This window comes from Apostichopus japonicus, chromosome 13 (genome assembly GCF_037975245.1).
Source record: "Apostichopus japonicus isolate 1M-3 chromosome 13, ASM3797524v1, whole genome shotgun sequence".
NCBI lineage: Eukaryota > Metazoa > Echinodermata > Holothuroidea > Aspidochirotida > Stichopodidae > Apostichopus > Apostichopus japonicus.
In genome coordinates, this window is record NC_092573.1 from 23,608,905 (window position 1) to 23,628,135 (window position 19,231).

The window sequence follows — 19,231 nt, forward strand, 5'->3', positions numbered from 1 at the left end:
CCGAGGGCCTAGAAACGGTTGTTCACTCTGTGGGGCAATAAGTGAATTTTCGTTTATGTAAATGGCCTCTGAACTATGCAGTGTTAACCAAATAATGGCTTATAATTGAGAGAAAACTCCCGGCGCATCTATCACATCTTTCTCTGGACAAGTTGTCATCATGACACAATGTCTAGTTCTTCCAATCTTGAAAACAAAGTGACCAATTAACGCTAATCTCAGTCTTCATTTTCTTGCTTCAGTTCGAGTTTCGACTACTTTTCCAACTTCTTTTTTGTTGTTCTTGCATGCTGCCCTCTCTACACCCGGCAATTTCAAATACGACAGTAGTTGAAAATTCATAGACTGGACCAATTTATGTTGTGTTTATGTGTTGTGTTACTAGGCCTACCTTACGTACGTTAGCCGAAGGAAATGGATTTGCGTTTCTACAACTAGTGCTAGACCTAATTTTGGCAAAGCCGAACACGAATTCAGGTCATTTACAGTAAAAGATAGGTCTCTATTTTTCAAACGTGAGGCTCCAGTCGTGGTTGTTTTGTACCTTAAAGGTATACAAGCCCAAGTCTGCCCTAACTCTGAAAGACTTAACATTTATGGCCTAGCCATAGGCTTGCTGTTACTGAGTGTTAAGGCCTAGGCTAGAAGGCCTAGTTAAATTCACAGGCGATCCCTAACGTTGGATTCGCCTGTATCTATCCTAGATACAAAAACAGTCAAATAGCTTACATTGCCCACTGAGTTGTAACCAACGTACGATTTTATAGTTAGGCCTATTGTAACGGTAAAAGTGTATGTGGCCCAGACTGCCATAGCTAGGTCTAGGCCTAGCCTAGGCCTAGATAGATTTAGAAAAATGAAAATAAACATCTCCAAAATCAACTGTGTGAGTGTGACTCATCCAATGCCGATCAAAAATATTCCTAGTATGGTTGACTGAGTCATTCCTGAATTGTGGATTTTTCATCTTGTTGCTTTGACTTTTTAAGGAATTAAAAGAATTATTTATAACTGAGTTTAAGTGTTACAATAGCCAGGTATAGACTAACCAGTCATCTATAATACCAAATGCCTCAGAACTATGTAGAAAGGTCTCCTGGTGATTAAAAGTGCAAGTTTACTTTATAATCCTTTATTCTCTTGATTTATGTTTGTGATCACAGTATATAAAATAGCATACTAGTTGGCCAAACAGCAGTGGCTGGTTTAATATATAAAACAAAACAACTAATGCCAATAGGCTAGGTCTATGCAACTTAAATAACGATTACAAGATCCATGCGTCCGATTGAAGTACTGACCAGTTGTGTAGATGCTACAAAATCTACTTTGCATCTCAACCGATACAATAGTACTAACATACGTAACTATTTATGTTAATTATGGGCTGGCTGTGTATATTGTTGAGCTTAGTTGATTATCATTTACAATTTGATGTTCCTTTACAGAAAAATGCATTGTCAAACAATCCAAGAACTAGAAGACCACTTTGGATGTAAATTAGAGAGTTTAGCAACATGCATGGACTTGGCTGCTGTTGGTATGTCTTACATTGTTACTAGTACAGTAGTTCATCCATTTCACGGCAGATTTCGTACTGAATGTGATATATTACCTCCCTTGTACCCCAAAACAAAGTGCAGTGCTTTTCATGAAGCTACAGTAAGATATATTCAACTAATGGTCACTGGAATATGATGGGGGAAAAAAACAGGATTGTTTTCTATAAAGCTCTAGACCTCGAGAAAAGGCCAGTTTAAAGGAAAAAGGGACTATAAAGTATAGTGAAATAGATATAATGAAAGTATTGGACTGTCGGACTTCTGGAGAAAGATAATTGAGACTGCGATATGAAATTTGTGTTAATATTTCTCTAAATAATAATTCTCTAAGAAAAAAAAACCTCCATGGGACAACATTTTCAAACATGTTGTTTATCAAGAAGTAGATGTAAAAAGTTATGACCTGATCCAACAGAAAAGGGATATTTGACAATGTTTCTATGTTTGTTCCTGTTATTTGGATATTTTCCTCTTAAATATATGTGTAGTTTGGGGTCCCTTTAAACCTTCATCAATAATTGATCTCAAGTCTGGAAAAAAATTGGTTATGTTTTTTCTTTTCTTTTTTATTCATTTCTAATATTTACACCAAAAGGTAGTCATTTTTAGCTTATGAGCGGTCAACAGACCATTTCAGGGATGACACCCAACACCATTTTATTCTTAGAAACCTTGTAATGCAATTTGAACTAGTTTTGCTACCTTCAATGATGATCCTGTGATGTTTAAACGCTTGGTCGTTCCTCAAACTTAATGTGGTATGGACAACAACAAAAAAGTCTATTCTTTCTACAAGTGTTGTTATGTTTTATCAACTTAAAAGAGACAATATTAATATTTACAATATTAATATTAAAGTATGCAAATTGAAATTGTACACGCTGTGTCTCAGTTGAGTTGTAGAGATGACATGGCAAATTTTGAATGGTTCATTGTCCAGACAGTCCGGTGGTCCAAGATAAAGAGTAAGATCTTGTTGTCCCAGGAAAAAACTAGACAAAATTTACCCTGGATATGAGTATATGTCCTGAGTGATTGAGAAGTTGAAAATTTGAAAATTTATCTGTTAGCCCATCGCAAAATGGGAATATTGCTATGCCCAGTGCAAAATGCATAGCAGTTTTACTTTAAAGAACCATAGTAATTTATAAGAGGCAAAGTTCATAGCCTTCAAAAGTCCTAACCAAACTTTTTCACTAAATTATAACCCGCAAGATATTGACTAATTTATTCCTTAAAATCATTATATCATTCCCCGATACTTTCTTAATAAATACAACAGCTCTGAACCCATCTACACGAGGTACAGAATGCAGGGACCAGTTGGCTTCTATAAATGAGGACCTTTGTGAAATGGAATTGATTTTGATGAGCCTACGAAAATGCATCAAGACAAAGAAAGAGGAGCTCAGTACAGCTCAGGTCGGTGAATGTTTTTGGATTAATCTGGATTAATTTATTTATCTATCAAGCAACATAGCTTACTTCACCACACCCTGACCCCCATTTCTGTTATTTCTGACTGGCAGCTGCAGCAATGAGATGGCCATATACCCATAGGTGTAGGGGCCCAATTTGATTTGGGGGGGGGGCTGTAACGACTTGCCCGAAAAATAGAACCAAAATTTGTCAACATGTTTATGTACATATCATATAGACATGCAGCAGTTAGTACATCGCATGCCATCATGTACCGTACGGTCCGTGAAAGTTGTGCAGTATACAGCGGGATCCTAAGGTAAACAATGAAATGTTTTATGTAGATGGAGAAAAAGCATGGAGGGCCAATTATGTCCAAACTCTCTTTTACATTAGTAATGGCAAATTAGTCGGGCAAGCTTAGAACTTTATTTTAATTACCAAGGAAATTTTTTTTTTTGCAGTAGGTGCCCGAAAAGTTCTCAGCATATTGCCCGAATTTTCACCAAACTATTTGGTTGGGGGGGCTGCAGCCCCCCTAGACCCCCAGCCTCCTACGCCTATGCATATACCCACCATTGCCCACCAATTAAGAGCTGAATAGATCAGGGTTGTTATAGCACAGGATTACACTGGTTTGAATCCCGTTCTAGATGATACTCCTCTCTTTTCGAGCCAACTTATTGCCTTCATATTAAATGAATTCTGATCAAATGTCCCTTTTTAGCGGATTTTTTTTATATTGAACATTCTTACTGATGTGTGCTTTTCTTTAAATATTGTCAGTGGAAAAATAGACAAAGGCATACATAATGTGCCCTGTCAATTCTCTTACTTATTCATCCTTTTTATTGTTTTGGTATTCTTTTTTTTCTTCTTTGTTTTTCATCACAGAAACTGAATGAAGATCTTGATCATTTAGTGAAAGATTTGAACCATATGATGGAGAATGTCCCACATCACCTGCAAGTGAGGAAAAAAGATGACCAACAGGAGTGTCAAGAAAGGTGAATTTTCAGTTACACCTGATAGATTAAGAAATTCACAATATTTGACCCCTGAACCCTATGTGTTATGCAGTGGATGTGGTGTCTCTGTCAGACATGTGCCTCCCTAGGGGAGGGCAAGGGGAACTCACTCAACCCCTCCCACCTTCACTCTGAAAAATGAAAGTACCCTGTAGTCAAAACAAGAACCAAATAGTGTGTTCTCTTGTTACAGTTTGAGTTAACTGGTGGATTTTTGATGGTTTAACATTTAAGCTTTGCTTTTGTAAACCTGTTACCTAGGTAATTTTTAGGAGGTAAAATCAGTCATTGATGACCGAAGGTATGCTTGCCCTTATCTCAATATATTTCGGCTGTTGTCTATGCTGGCAGCTATTAACAAATTTAAATTAAAGGCAATTGTATTTTATTAGATTGGTGTTTAGTTTGAAGCCTGAATAATGTAAATATTCATATTAAGGACTGTAGTTTGATCTCTGGTAATGATTCATTTAGAATTGGAAACACCCTCCTATTTCTTCATAGCCCCATCATCTCCTACTCCATGAATATCAACATAACAGGGTACACACAAGGTACAGGTGTCAATTTAATATAACTTTTGCTGCAGTTCTTTAATTGATTTATAAATTGATAACTGAATATTAAATGTTCATATAATCGATTGTTTCAACCTTGCTGTGGATGGGGGAGGATTGATGATATTTGGTGGCTTCATGCCCAACAATTTTGGCAGATTAATTGATGCACAGTGAGAGCTAGTTTAGCTTTTATTTTGTTGTTTTCAAGCAGACTGCCCTTGCAAGAGAGACATGTGCAGGAAGATACTTATGTCCTGCCCCAGTTACCAAAACTGAAAAAGCCAGCTTCTCCTAGACTGGACTTCATCATGAGGGATGAGTACACATCAATCCCAAAGTAAGTTAAAAATAAAACAAGCAAATGTTGAGTTTGATAGGAAAGTGGTGACTTTGAGACATACCTGTCAGTGTGTAAATTTAGCAGTCGTCCGAGACGACCAAATTACCTGCCGGGCAACTAAAACTTGTCAAATTGTGAATTACTGGATGCCTGGCGGACAACCAAAACTATCGAAATGGCTGGTTAATGTTACGTGAAACAAACGTAAAAAGACACGGAAACAAGCGTGAAACCAAAAACATAAAATGACATTTCACATAAGAAGAAACTCATTCCAACTGTCATTGTCAACAAATGCTCAAAGGAAGAGAGTGGCGGGAGAGGGGTTGGGGGGGGGGCGGGAGAGACAGTCACAGTAAGACAATGTGGTGGACTCATAGTTGATACGAGAAAGCTATTTTACATTTTGTATACCAGCTATGTTTGATAGAAGATAACTTCCAAATGTCCTTTCATTTTGCCGGAAAATTAATCACAGGTTTATAAATGGTTGTATGGATGTCATCGCAGTCAAAATGTTCTTGGAAGATCCTATTTTGTTATTTATAAGATTTATGTTCAGTCGATTTCTCATTGAATATAAATATATTTATATTATATATGTATAATTATATATATATAATTAAAATGGTAATGGTAATGAGTTGGGCAATCAAGAACAGTGAAAACCTTCCAGCCTCCATCGGGGTTCGAACCCAGGCCTCCCACTTTATATGCGGACACTCTAACCACTAGGCTATGGATGCTGATTGTAAGGAAGATCGTAACTCTACTGTAAGCATTTGTCACCTGTATCGAACAATAGTTCTGTTTTGGTGACATATTTTGCCTTACTCTAGAAGTCAAACATGATGCTAACCAACTCGAAATCATTTGTGATTCCTAAAGCGGGATCACGAAAGAGATACGATATGACATACTGGTATATGAATGACTCAGGAATACACCTTTGTGGGCTATCATGTACATTAAAAGAAAACGTTCCCATTGGTTGGTTTGTCTGTTTGACCAGGTATATGAAAGGAAGAATATCCTACGAGGAACTCAACAGCATGGTGGAAGTGATCAACGAAACTATCCGAAAGAAATACCAGCTGATGTCCAAACCCAAGAACCGACTGACTGATAAGAAGAGAAAAAATTACATCAAGTACAAAGAACAGGAGACAAAAGAGACCAAAGGTAATTCCATAATCCTGATTGGGCCCTGGGGTATCATTCTATGCACTGTTGGGCCCTGGGGTATCATTCTATGCACTGTTGGGCCCGGGGTATCATTCTAATCACTGTTGGGCCGGGTTATCATTCTATGCACTGTTGGGCCTAGAGGTATCATTCTATGCACTGTTGGGCCCCGGGGGTACATTCTATGCACTGTTGGGCCTAGGAGTATCATTCTATGCACTGTTGGGCCCGGGTATCATTCTATGCACTGTTGGGCCCGGGTATCATTCTATGCACTGTTGGGCCCGGGGTATCATTCTATACACTGTTGGGCCCGGGGTATCATTCTATGCACTGTTGGGCCCGGATATCATTCTATGCACTGTTGGGCCTAGGGGTATCATTCTATGCACTGTTGGGCCCAGGGGTATCATTCTATGCACTGTTGAGCCAGGGGTATCATTCTATGCACTGTTGGGCCCGAGGTATCATTCTATGCACTGTTGGGCCCGGGGTATCATTCTATGCACTGTTGGGCCCGGGGTATCATTCTATGCACTGTTGGGCCCGGATATCATTCTATGCACTGTTGGGCCTAGGGGTATCATTCTATGCACTGTTGGGCCCAGGGGTATCATTCTATGCACTGTTGAGCCAGGGGTATCATTCTATGCACTGTTGGGCCCGAGGTATCATTCTATGCACTGTTGGGCCCGGGGTATCATTCTATGCACTGTTGGGCCCGGGGGTATCATTCTATGCACTGTTGGGCCCTGGGGTATCATTCTATGCACTGTTGGGCCCCGGGGTATCATTCTATGCACTGTTGGGCCGGGTGTATCATTTGTATGCACTGTCGGGCCCTGGGGTATCATTCTACACTCTGTTGCTTAACAAGGGTCAGACGAAAGTTGGCTGAAAACGAAATTTCCTATAGTTTATGTTGAGCTCCTATTTTTTTCCCCATTGTACTTATTTTTTTGACTCAGGTGCATATTTCTTCGTGCCGGAAGATCTGACAAAGTTGTGCAGCCTGAGAAACGATGGCAGTGTCCGTAGTCGGTTAACCATGCTCAGACACTGCGGCCGGCTCAGAGAAGTCCGAGGTGGGGGACTTACTCGACATTTGCTAGTTCTCTAGGAAAGCCCTCCTGGCGGCCACGGTATATGAGAAAGAATCTTCACTGGGATCATTTAACACTGCATATAGTCATCTGCTTGATCTCCAATGCTTGAGTGCTTGAGTGCAAAAGTTTACGATGGGGATTTAAATGGACACGTTCTAGTGTTTCTATGATGTATTTAAACACAAGATCGATTAGTCTCTCTTGAGACCCTCAACTCAGCCGTCTGGTTACAGAAATCCGACAAATGCTAGTTCTCTAGCAAAGTCCCCTGCAGGTCATGTTGAGAAAGAAGTTTATAGATGGATTTAACACTATATATATATGTTAATGTGCTTTACTTCCATGTACAGAAAAATTGATTATAACATGTCAGGGATCCGTCGACTGAACTGCTTCTTGGAGTTGGAAACTTTTAAGTGTACTTTCTGTATAGTTCGTAGGAATGACCAAGTTAGTATTACGATGGACTTTTGGCTTAATAGTGAAACTGATTGACAATGAATTGTTTGCTTGAAGAGTATTTATTTTGTCTTCTGTTATGGTTGTTTTTTTTATTTCTGTTTAGGAGATGCTTTTCTATCGAGCATCTGTGCTACAAATTAAAGAGAGAAAAGTTATACCAAAAAAAAACGTTAACAGACTGCTTGTCTACTGCAAGGCCTGATTAGTAGGTAAAGTTAGCTGCTACATGTATATATTTGTTTTTGTTATTATGTAATTGTATAGCTTAAAAAGTTGTTTTTCAAATAAGACAAATCTTGGTTAAGATCGGTGTAATGTTTTGATTAGTTTACATCAATGCTAAAAGTAAATACTGCCCTCTGCCATATGAAAGAAAATAAACGGCAGCAATCTAATACAAGAAATAGATTAGTTCACAACAAAGAGTGATCAGAATAAATCCCTCGTTATCCTAACCATCGCTCTTCTGTTTACTCTCTTAAAACATCACAATCGGAACTGACATTAAAGTCTCAATACGTGTTTGCTGATTTGTTCTTCTATATGCACTCTGCACAGGTGGGTTTACTGGAGAAAAGCTGTCGTAATCGGGAGAAAGAAATTTATCTTCTGTTGCCCTCATGGCGCGAACGATTTACCGTAAAATCACTGCGACCGCCCATATCAGCATGTTCATTACAAAAATGTAACCTATATATACTTGAATCGTCCACTTTTTTGACCATTTCCAAAAAGAAGATACTTTTCAAGAGAAGGGACCTAACACAGGCTAGCCACGAAAGTGAAAGTCGGTCGTTAACAAAACAGAGAGATTTGATTGACGCATGATCTTTTGAATGGGGCTTGCAAATTTTGATTGAAGTTTGTAGAATCTACGGACTTGTTAGTAAATCTGGCGACCTTAATTCAGCTCAATCTGTTTATCGACAGATAACTCAATAAAAATAATGAATATTGAAATGAAAATTGCATATGAAGAAGGTGTCATTTTCACTTCAGCTTTTAGTGCAGTAAGCTGAAAAGGTCGAAGTTTAAATGTTGGCAAACACGTACGGAGATCATCTATACACCTGGATAAAGAGAGGCAATGGAGATTAAGTACCTTCCCCAAGGACACAACGTAATGATATGGCCAGGATTCGCACCTGCAAACCTTAAGCCCGGGTCACATCTGCGCGATTCAACACGCGATTCAACTCGCAACTAAAATCACGCGAATCAGAAAAGTTGCTTCTGGCTTCTGAAAAGTTGCGCTGAATAGGACATTGCTCTATTGCAAATCAACCCAAATCGACGGCGCAACTTTTATTGCGCAACAAGTTGATACCCGTGTCTAACTACGCGATTCAACCTTCAATTGTATTGCGAGTTGAATCGCGTGTTGAATCGCGCAGATGTGACCCGGGCTTTAGATCGCAAGTCCATTGCCATAACCCTTTGACCACAACGCTTTACAAATTTATTTTACACTTTCCATTGACACCTTGTTATTTAGTTCTTTTCATGAAGGAGGGCTATCATGGATTTTTTTCCTATGATTACAAGGTAACTTTTGGGTAGGGGAGGGGTACCTGGACAGAATGTTAGGGAGTGGGAGGGGGCTCTCAGGCCCTCTGCGAGTTGTATAATCAATGAGTCAGGATCACATTAGACTTGTAGAAGTAAACATCTCATGCTCGCCTGGTAGCAGCTTTACTGTAGCTTAACCTTGAACAATGGTAGTAAAGAACTGGAAGAAACTGGACCAAAAATTGTGAAATTAGGAAAAATCGGGATGAATGCATGAAGATTGTATGTAATATTTTTTCTAAGTAACTATAGCACCAGCTTTCGAAAATCTATTGTATTTCATGGAACATCACAAAAATAATAAACAGAAAGTTTTTGAAGTATCTCTGAGTTTTTTGTTTTTGTTTCAAAGTTTGGCTTTTGGTGTTTGTGTGCGGTGTTGGTGGGGAGGGGGGGGGTGGGATGTGTGGCGTGAGTATGAATATGATTATCCTTATGTTATCCTAATGGATTTACCAATCGATTCTTCATCATCATTTACCAGTGAGATTATAAATTTCTCATAATTTTCTCATTGTTACGTGTTCAGTCTAAATTTAAATACTTATATTCTTGGATTTTTAAAGTTTTCATAATTAATATGAATTCTTAAGATATTTTCCAGAAACCTGTTCGACAGGGCATGTTCTTTTTTGACTTGATCTTAGGCATTGAATTATGTTCTTCAAAGAAACAGAATTTGTACCCCTTTATTAGTCGGCCGCCCTATATATATGGACATACAATCAGCATCCATAGCCTAGTGGTTAGGGTGTCCGCGTACAGAGCGGAAGGCCCGTGGTTCGAATCACGGTGGAGGCTGAAAGTTTTTTCACTGTTCTTGATTTTATATTATAGAAAGTATATATGTATATATATATATATGTTATTCGCTATCGACCGATTTGCGCAATCGATCGATAGCGCTGCGCTATCTATGGATCCGTCGTTGTCGCAAGCATCGGTAGATCGCGCTGCGCTATCAATCGATAGTTCGTGGGTCGTGTAGGATGAGATTTAAAGGGGAACTGCAGGCCTCGTCTACGTGAATACCCTTTACAGTTTACGAATGCACGTTTTCAGCATTGACAACTCGCAGGAACTTGGCGCTTCCCTCAAGGCCAGGAAGGTCGACAATCTGAAAATTCCGGTTTTGACCCAATGTCGGAAGTGCGAGTCCACCTTGATGCTTGGATGAAGAAGATGAGATTTTATGGCATCGTACTTCTCCGCGCTGATGACTGGGCTCTTTGTTGAAGCAGCTTGGTGGTCGACGATCTCCTGCATGTGTTTTCGAAAAGCTGGCTCTTTTTCCATTTTTACGAATATCGTCACTATATATCAGTACTATATGAGGTCGATAGTCACTGTTGGCCCAATCATATCAGTAATTTAGCAGATTTCTTAGAACCAAGGCCTGAAGTGATATGGTACAACCTGACAAGGGCGTAGGAACCGGGGGGGGGGGGGCTGGGGGGGCGCCAGCCCCCCAGTGAAAAACATGGGGGGCGGAAGTATCATTCCGCCCCCCCCCCCCGCTCCACAAGTCAGAAAACCCCTTTTTCATTTCCAAATGAGAAAAAAATCTCATTTGGAGCACCAAATTGCATTTAAGGCCAGGTGAAAATGCAAAATTCTTTACAAAATGGAGTGAGAGTTGAAGTATGCTATATTGCACCAAATTGCATATGAGGCCACCTGGAAATGCAAAAAAATTCCAAAGGGGAGGGGGACACCCCCTCCCCTTAGACCCCTCCCCCAGGCCGGCCATCAGTCTGCAGCCCCCCACTCAAAAGTACCTTCCTACGCCACTGCTTAACCAGATATATATGCCTGATTGAGCAATGGATTGAGGATATCTCCATGATACAACCAATTTATTGGAACTCATTGTATCACTATCAATTGATAAAATTTTATTGAATTTATCATAAATATTTACATAGAAAATGATAATTAAACGGGCAATTTTTGGAAAAATCGGTGATGTTTAAGAAAAAAACATTGTCATTATCAAAACTAGACATACAATCCGTCGATCGATACCTGCGCGATCTACCGATGCTTGCGCTAACAACGGATCCATAGATAGCGCAGCGCTATCGATCGATGGCGCTAATCGGTCGACAGCGCATAACAGCGCATATATTTATATATATATATATATATATCTATATATATATATATATATATATATATATATATATATATATATATATATATATGTACAATGTCAATATTTATTTTCTGACCTTGAAGACGTATTCAAAGTAACAGGGGAATTCTTCTCTGTTTTCCCAACTACAAAAGATTCAATGCACTCATCCGTGCAGTCTTTCTGGGCCTTAAACATGTATAGTTGTAGTATGTATGTATGCATATGTGATCTTCCCGCAAGCAGGAACTCGCGAAAGAAGCCATGGAGGCGTGTAGACGAGCAAGCTGACCGAAGCCAATCTCTCGGCACACATCCATTTAACGTCCATATCAGGAAGTTGTCATTGAACAATACCCTTGCCAGACGACACACATTGTTGTCATTACACATTACACATTGCTATAGTAATGTTGTAGAGACTATATTACATATAATTTTAAACAACAGGAGACGTCTTTGTGCCAAGACTTAAAAGTGAGTAGTCATAGAACTAGCTTATTCATATCCATTTCGACGATTGATATTTTTAAGCAATTTGTAATGTTTGTATGTTTGTATAATATTTTGACTTGGAGAGTCGAATACTCTACAAAGACGTAAACAACACCACGGAACATCGATACATTTGAGCTGCTTGCGTTGAACTAGTTTATAATGTGTAGGACCATATAATAGGACGTATAGTTGTAAGTCCAAGCCGTAACAATACCGTATGTATATATATATATATATATATATATATATATATATATATATATATATATATATATATATATATATATATATATATATATATATATATATATATATATATATATATTAGTGTTTGCACGGGTTATCCGGGTACCCGCCCGACGTGATACTACCCGGTTCCTAATTTATTACCCGAATCCTAAGCAAAGTGTGATTTAAAAAAAAAAAAAAATGGCAAACCGATGGTTAGGCAGATTTCCCATTGACTTAGTGTGGTGTTAGGCTACCATGTGTTCGAAGATAACAGCAATAACGAAAGCTTTCCATAGATATCTTATAACTGCGTCACAATTTCAGCTAATAAACAGATGGCTAGGCTAGACTACTCCCATTGACTTACTGTGGTGTTAGGCAACCATGTGGTCGAACGTAACAGCAATAACGAAAGTATTCCATGGATGTCTTATATAACTGCGTCACATCTCCAGAAAATAAGCAGATGGTTAGGCTTAGCTAGATTTCTCATTGACTTAGTGTGGTGTTAGGCTACCATGTGGAAGAAATTATTATTTATTCATTCGTTTATTTCAAAGAAGGAAAGGCTGACAAGGAATTTTACGCGATGTTTATGGATTATAGACGGGAGTAACTAAAAAATAGTAATCGCAAGTGGCTTTTTACTAATCGTTTATTCCAAATGCGATCAAATTGCGCGAATCGCGCAATCTCGCGGCTAATGAGAACCATGGGCCTGCATAATAGATAGTAGCAGCGTTACCAGCGACAGTTGACGAAAAAACGCTAGATTTGCGAAAATAAAACCCTAGAAAACGCTAAATGGTAGTTTCCCTAACTTTCGTGTTGTTTCGAGTCAATTTAGCACAGATTCGTAGCATGAATGGTCACCGATCACAAAATAGATTTTGAATAGTTGATTTGAGTGATAGTCTGACCCAGATAATTTGAAAAAAATATGGAAATTTTTGGTAGGAAATTCCGAAGATTGGGTAAAAATACTCAAAATAAATTTGGATGGGTCTCCAAGTAAGAATTTTGTCTAAAAAATCTGAAAAATGGTCTATTTTTGGTAAATTTAACTAGTTTTAGGCAAAAAACGGTAGAATTACCAAAATTAGAAAAAACGTGCGCTAGAAACCCAGAAATGACTAAAAACGCTAGATCTAGTGTAAAAACGCTAACTCTGGTAACACTGGATAGTAGTAGTATTAAAAACTGTTTAAGAGCTAAATTGGATATTTATATGGTTTGATCCAATAAACGTGCACGAGCTAGCATAAGTAGCGGCGGCAGTGCGATGTTAGTAGTAATGCTAATTATAATTAAATAATTTATTTATTAACAAGTTAATGAAAGAAACAGAAGCAAATAAAAATTATTGAGGGAGGTTTAATACCTTATCTTACACCTACGTATTTGAACATGAAAACATTGTCAGTAGAGAATATAATGCATTTATTACAGCATCCAATATGTAATTTCTTGAAAATCGTGATACACGAGGGTAAACAAAAATTTTTCCGGGTACCCGGATACCCGACGGGTAACGGCCCTCGGGTACCCGGTTCCCGATTTTTGGACCCGTGTAAACACTAATATATATATATATATATATATATAGGCTATATATATATATAGGCTATATATATAGGCTATATATATATATAGCCTATATATATATATAGCCTATATATATATATATATATATATAGGAATAACGGAAAAACTGTTAAACAACTATGCTGCATTTAGAGAAAGGCTGGATCTCGAGTGAGATACAATAATTGAATTAGGTAAGTGATTGGAAGTAAAACAGCCAATGTTTGGTTTTTGCAGAGCTTTCGAGCAAAACTAGCTCTTCTTCAGTGCATGATCACCGAAAGTGACAAGGAGTAGCAGGAATTGAAACTGTTTTATAGAGAAGATGTCGGCATGGTTGTAAAGGCAAAGCGACTTACTGATTTCTGCTGAATAGAGCAGAAGTTTTAGAAATTCGGATTATTTTAATCCGCGTCGGATTATTTTAATCCGATTCCGTCGTAATTGTAAAGGAATTGTTTTGGTTTATCTGGGACGGCAAATCGTTTCTGATGTTTAAACCGAATGGTGCCGTGGTCTTTAGGTTTAGTTCCCAGAAATTTTCTTTCGCTTTCCTAGATTTATCTGTCCAAGAATCGTTCTGGTCAATGGCAATAACACGCAAATTCTCAATTGAATGATTTTGGAGATTGAAGTGATTTGCAACAGGTTGGTAGATCTTTTTTGTTTTGATCGCCGATCTATGTTGTGTCATTCTCATTCTAAGAGTGTTTTTTGACTCTCCAATGTATTGTAAGTTACAAATATTGCAGTAGATGAGGTAAATGACATTTTTGGATAGGCAGTTAATTTTGTGCCGAATTTGGAACGTGCGTTTGGTTTGGTTGCTCTGAAAGGCCCCGGTCGAATCGACAAGTAAGCACGTTTTGCAATTTTGTGTACAGGGCGATGATCCTGTAGTTTCTGTTTTGCTTTCCTCTAATGGGGTGTCATCCCGAAAGGATGCCCGAACTAGGATATCCCGTAGGTTGCTGGGTCTTTTAAAAGCGATGACAGGTAATTCTGGGAATACTGATTTCAGGCGTTCGGTGCCTTGAAGTAGGTGAAAATTCTTCTGAATGATATTAGCCAGTGGTGGGAGACCAGGGTGGAATTCAGTAACCAATGGTACCCTTTTGGAACTGGTTTGACGAGTTTGTTTACATTGACGTACAAAACTCGATAAACCAAAACAATTCCTTTACAATTACGACGGAATCGGATTAAAATAATCCGACGCGGATTAAAATAATCCGAATTTCTAAAACTTCTGCTCTATTCAGCAGAAATCAGTAAGTCGCTTTGCCTTTACAACCATGCCGACATCTTCTCTATAAAACAGTTTCAATTCCTGCTACTCCTTGTCACTTTCGGTGATCATGCACTGAAGAAGAGCTAGTTTTGCTCGAAAGCTCTGCAAAAACCAAACATTGGCTGTTTTACTTCCAATCACTTATATATATATATATATATATATATATGAGTTCTCCCAAATACAATTCACTGTTTCAATGAACCTAAGGTTGGTGAGGCGGACACTCTAACCGCTGAACCAAGCGTTTGCCTTTAGGACAGCTCATAGTATACAGCTATTTATTTAAATAAATATCCTTCTCTTTCAGGTCCAGACTATTTTAACCATGTTGTACTACAATAATGCTGGGTTCACTATGTGAGTATCTATACCGACTATTTCAAACAGTTCCCGGTAACTACCGTATCATTGTTTTCCATCTTTCTTTCATTGTACTGCATGTATCTCAAACCATCGGGATCTATAGGCGTCTGACTTTATTTTAGGTGCATATTTTTAAACGTTGAAATCTCAATTACCTTATCAAAGAAAAGGAATCCACAAATAATATTATTTAATAGCGTGCGTTTGGGTGTTGGTTGTGGTACATTCATATTTTCCCCTCAAAATTAGTTATAAGCACAACCTTAAAAGGCATTGAAGACTCGCCCCAAACCGCGTGCCGCCCTCTGAAAAAAAAGTTTCCGTTGCTTGCAAGTAAAGTTTTCTGCTTGTCGCTACAAAATGCAGACAGTAATGAAACCATGATACATTGTTATCTTTAGCTGGACCTGAGATGTCCATCGCTGTATCGTTTGTACACTGTGTTGTGGGTATAGACCGCAGCTGTGTGTACTGACTGTACACTAGTGTCTAAGTACCGACTGTAGCAAGCTGTGTGTGTATTTTCTGTGATCGATGGTGGTGTCTAACACTTCTGTTACACCTCATTCGAAACTAGATCAGATTACCGGTAGAGACGTTTCTTTGTGCGGCGCGAGTCTTTACATCCATTTAAGTGTCAGTGTGTAACTCAGTATATGTCTTCAAACTTCCAAGCGACGGTCATTACTGATGCAGACGTCACGACCAATCTGTTTGGCTGAAAACTCCGTAATTGCACACCTGTTTGGGGAAAAAATCGTGGCCGGGAGATTGGTCGAAAAACCGGGTGACTTCCGGTAAAACCGTGAGAGTTGATTATAGGTCTGGTATGCACATCCAGACCCACACCCCTCCCCTAAATGAGAGTCGCATTCAAGGAACCGACAACCTAACCATAAATTCATCCTCCTCCAGCCCGTCCACAAAAGGTTGATAACCTTAACAAAATCAGTCTGGGCTGGGAAAAATGGAATTTGCTCCTCCCCTCCACCATTGAAATAGTGTGCGGCATTTCACTGACATCATTATCATCCATGTTTTGTATTTTTACAGTGTTCAGCTTTGTTGTAAATGTTAGCCTTTCGGTGACTCACTCACTGAATTCTTCATCTCTTTGCAGTTTTATTGTCATACTGGTTGTGGTAAAGGTGTTGATATATTCGCTCTGGATTTATGCTAGGTGCACTAGGAAAAATCGAGTACAAAGGCGTACACTCGTTGTCGTCCAACACCCAACTCAAACCGTGGTAAGTCTATATGGAACGCCAATACCGACAAATATAAAACATTATATATGGCTGCTTCAATTAGGAATTAATGCTTCATGTATACACTATGACTGGAAGGCATTACTATCACGCAGACTGAGGATCTCATTTGTAACAAGGTGGGCAATTTTGAGCATCTCAAGTAATGTCAAAGTTAGGAAGAACCCCAGCCCGCAAACCTTTGCATGAGCAATCGTATACTATCTGTCTGTCCGTCGATCTATCTATCTATCCATTCATCCATCCATCATCCATCCATCTGGCTATCTATATAATTTGTTTTTTTACTCATTGCAGGTTCAAGGCGTAGAGAACCCAATGTACCCAGTAGCTCATGGTGGATGGCATGGCCCCTATCATAGCCCCCATGGCATGGCCCCTATGGTATGGCATGGCCCCTATCCACCCAATGCAACCCCCGGTGTTAATCTCCAAGACTTACCACCGAGATACGAAGAGAAAGCAAACACCACCGGGGTGTGCATGCCACAAGAAAATCTTATGGCATAGTCCGCCGGGGATCTTAATGTAATATATGAGCCCTTGTCGTTGTAGAATTGGTTCAGACATTTGTAATCTTCGATTTTGTAGTTATTCTCACTTATTCATATATTTTTTGAAGACAAAAAGTTTTACTGAAAGACTTGTAACAGTCCACTTTTGAAAGTTCATTAGTTGAAAATATATATATATTTTGCTTTTGTTCTTATATCACTTTAACTAATACATAGCCTATATAGAAATGAAACCTTTTGTAATGTAGGTATATACGCATACAATGGGTTGGATACTATTGTGACTAGGGCGTTCTAGCATTCATATATGGTCAGCCTATATGGTAGCTACTTAAATTTTTAATATGCGTTAAACATTCAGCCATCTTAACATCCACATATGATATATATATACATATACATATATATATATATATATATATATATATATATATATATATATATATATATATATATATATATATATATATATATATATATATATATATATATATATATATATATATATATATAAAAGATAAACAAGCGAATATTTTTAACAACGACATACTGCTATATTTCGGAGTGGTCACCACTCCATCGTCAGGCAAAAGTACAAGATCAATTAAATACAAGGGCTAATATACATCCAAGGACGCCAATAGTGATAAGCATGAGTGATTTTTAAACTAGGAAGAAACTTAGAAACTTTTAAACTTAGAACAACCAGCAAATTTTTTTTTTTAGTGAATATTTTTAACTTAGGGATGAATAGAACAACCAGCAATAAAAAGTAAATAGGGATTAGAATAGCTCCAACCCGTAGCTCGCTACATTTCTATTTAGGTCAGCATTTAAGTCTTTTATTAGGAGACTCTCTTTAATCTTCCTCCTGAACCACTGGGGTTCATTACCAATAGTGGCACAATGGTCAACAAAAGTAGGCAGATGATGTTTATGCGCAGTACAATGAAGGTTAATAGCGCCTTTCTGACCACCAAAGGAGCTCATCAGATGTTCGTTGAACCTATCCTTAAGCCGTCTATTAGTTTCTCCGACATAAAAGGAATCACAGTCTGGACAGTTAATCCTATATACAACATTGTTGGCATAATCTAACTTATAAGCATCCTTAAAATTGAACAGAGCAGAGATTTTCTTTTGCAGAAAAATTATTTTGATATGTATATTGTCATTACACAACCCCTTAATGTAACTACCTAAAGTCTTAGCGAGTTTATCACTGCTAGGGCCACAATATGGTAATTTATGGTAATATATATATACATATATATATATATATATATATATACACACATATATATATATATATATACACACACATATATATATATATATATATATATATATATATATATACATATATATATATATATATATATGTGTGTGTATATATATATATATATGTGTGTATATATATATATACTTCAGTAATGGAGTTAATTACGTAAATATCCCCAAAATTACATGACCGTATACTCACTGCCTTAGCTGCCGATATCTAACAGTATACTTTCTATACACTATAAAAACTAGTATTTGTATACAGTATACTTTCTATACACTATAAAACTAGTATTTGTAGAGTTAGTCAATACTTCGTCAAGCCTCAAACCTGATTAACGTTGCGCATGCCATTCTACAATCAGTTTTCAAATTGGTCAGTTTATGGAAACCTTACGTTTATAACAATTACATTAGCGTACTAAATTACTAACATAGTCACGCCACCCTTCCCTCACCTTGCCGCACACACCTCCATTCGACCTAACGGGAACTTAGAGAGAATTAGTGTTCAACCGATTATGCATAACAGAAAATACCGATTACCGATTATTTTTTTCATAATCGTACCGATTCCGATTATTTGAAAATGAGAAAATATCTCGTTTATACGAAATCGGCAATAAAGTTTGACAGAAACAATTATTGTTGTGATTTTCCCCTGTTTCCTTTTGCTTCGTTGTTATACAAGGCTCTAAGGTATCATTTTGTATGTACCAAATTACCTCTGTAGTTTCTCGGAAAGAAAGAATTTTTTTATATTTTTTTTTAAATTTCCAAAATACGGAAATATGACATCCTACCAGAGAATAGCTAAATTAGCGGCACC

The 19,231-nt window shown here is 37.9% G+C and overlaps 1 protein-coding gene and 1 long non-coding RNA gene across 4 annotated transcripts; both read left to right on the forward strand.

The window, feature by feature from the left end:
- Window positions 1–330: 330 nt before the first annotated feature.
- On the forward strand, window positions 331–9,554 carry LOC139978778 (SKA complex subunit 1-like). Of its 3 annotated transcripts, none has more exons than XM_071989267.1 (7): window positions 331–477; window positions 1,449–1,540; window positions 2,845–2,984; window positions 3,876–3,988; window positions 4,781–4,906; window positions 5,922–6,091; window positions 7,063–9,554. In XM_071989267.1, exons 2-7 carry the CDS (start codon window positions 1,453–1,455, stop codon window positions 7,212–7,214), a joined length of 789 nt encoding a protein of 262 aa, XP_071845368.1. In that variant the 5' UTR covers window positions 331–477; window positions 1,449–1,452; the 3' UTR covers window positions 7,215–9,554. The 3 variants fall into 3 exon arrangements, with proteins under 3 accessions (XP_071845368.1, XP_071845369.1, XP_071845370.1); XM_071989268.1 differs by lacking the exon at window positions 331–477 and adding an exon at window positions 493–551; XM_071989269.1 differs by lacking the exon at window positions 331–477 and adding an exon at window positions 498–515.
- Window positions 9,555–11,584: 2,030 nt separating this feature from the next.
- Window positions 11,585–19,048, forward strand: LOC139978243 (uncharacterized). The gene is made up of 4 exons (XR_011796931.1): window positions 11,585–11,842; window positions 15,280–15,329; window positions 16,456–16,582; window positions 16,901–19,048. It is a non-coding gene; the product is annotated as an uncharacterized lncRNA (long non-coding RNA).
- Window positions 19,049–19,231: the final 183 nt, after the last annotated feature.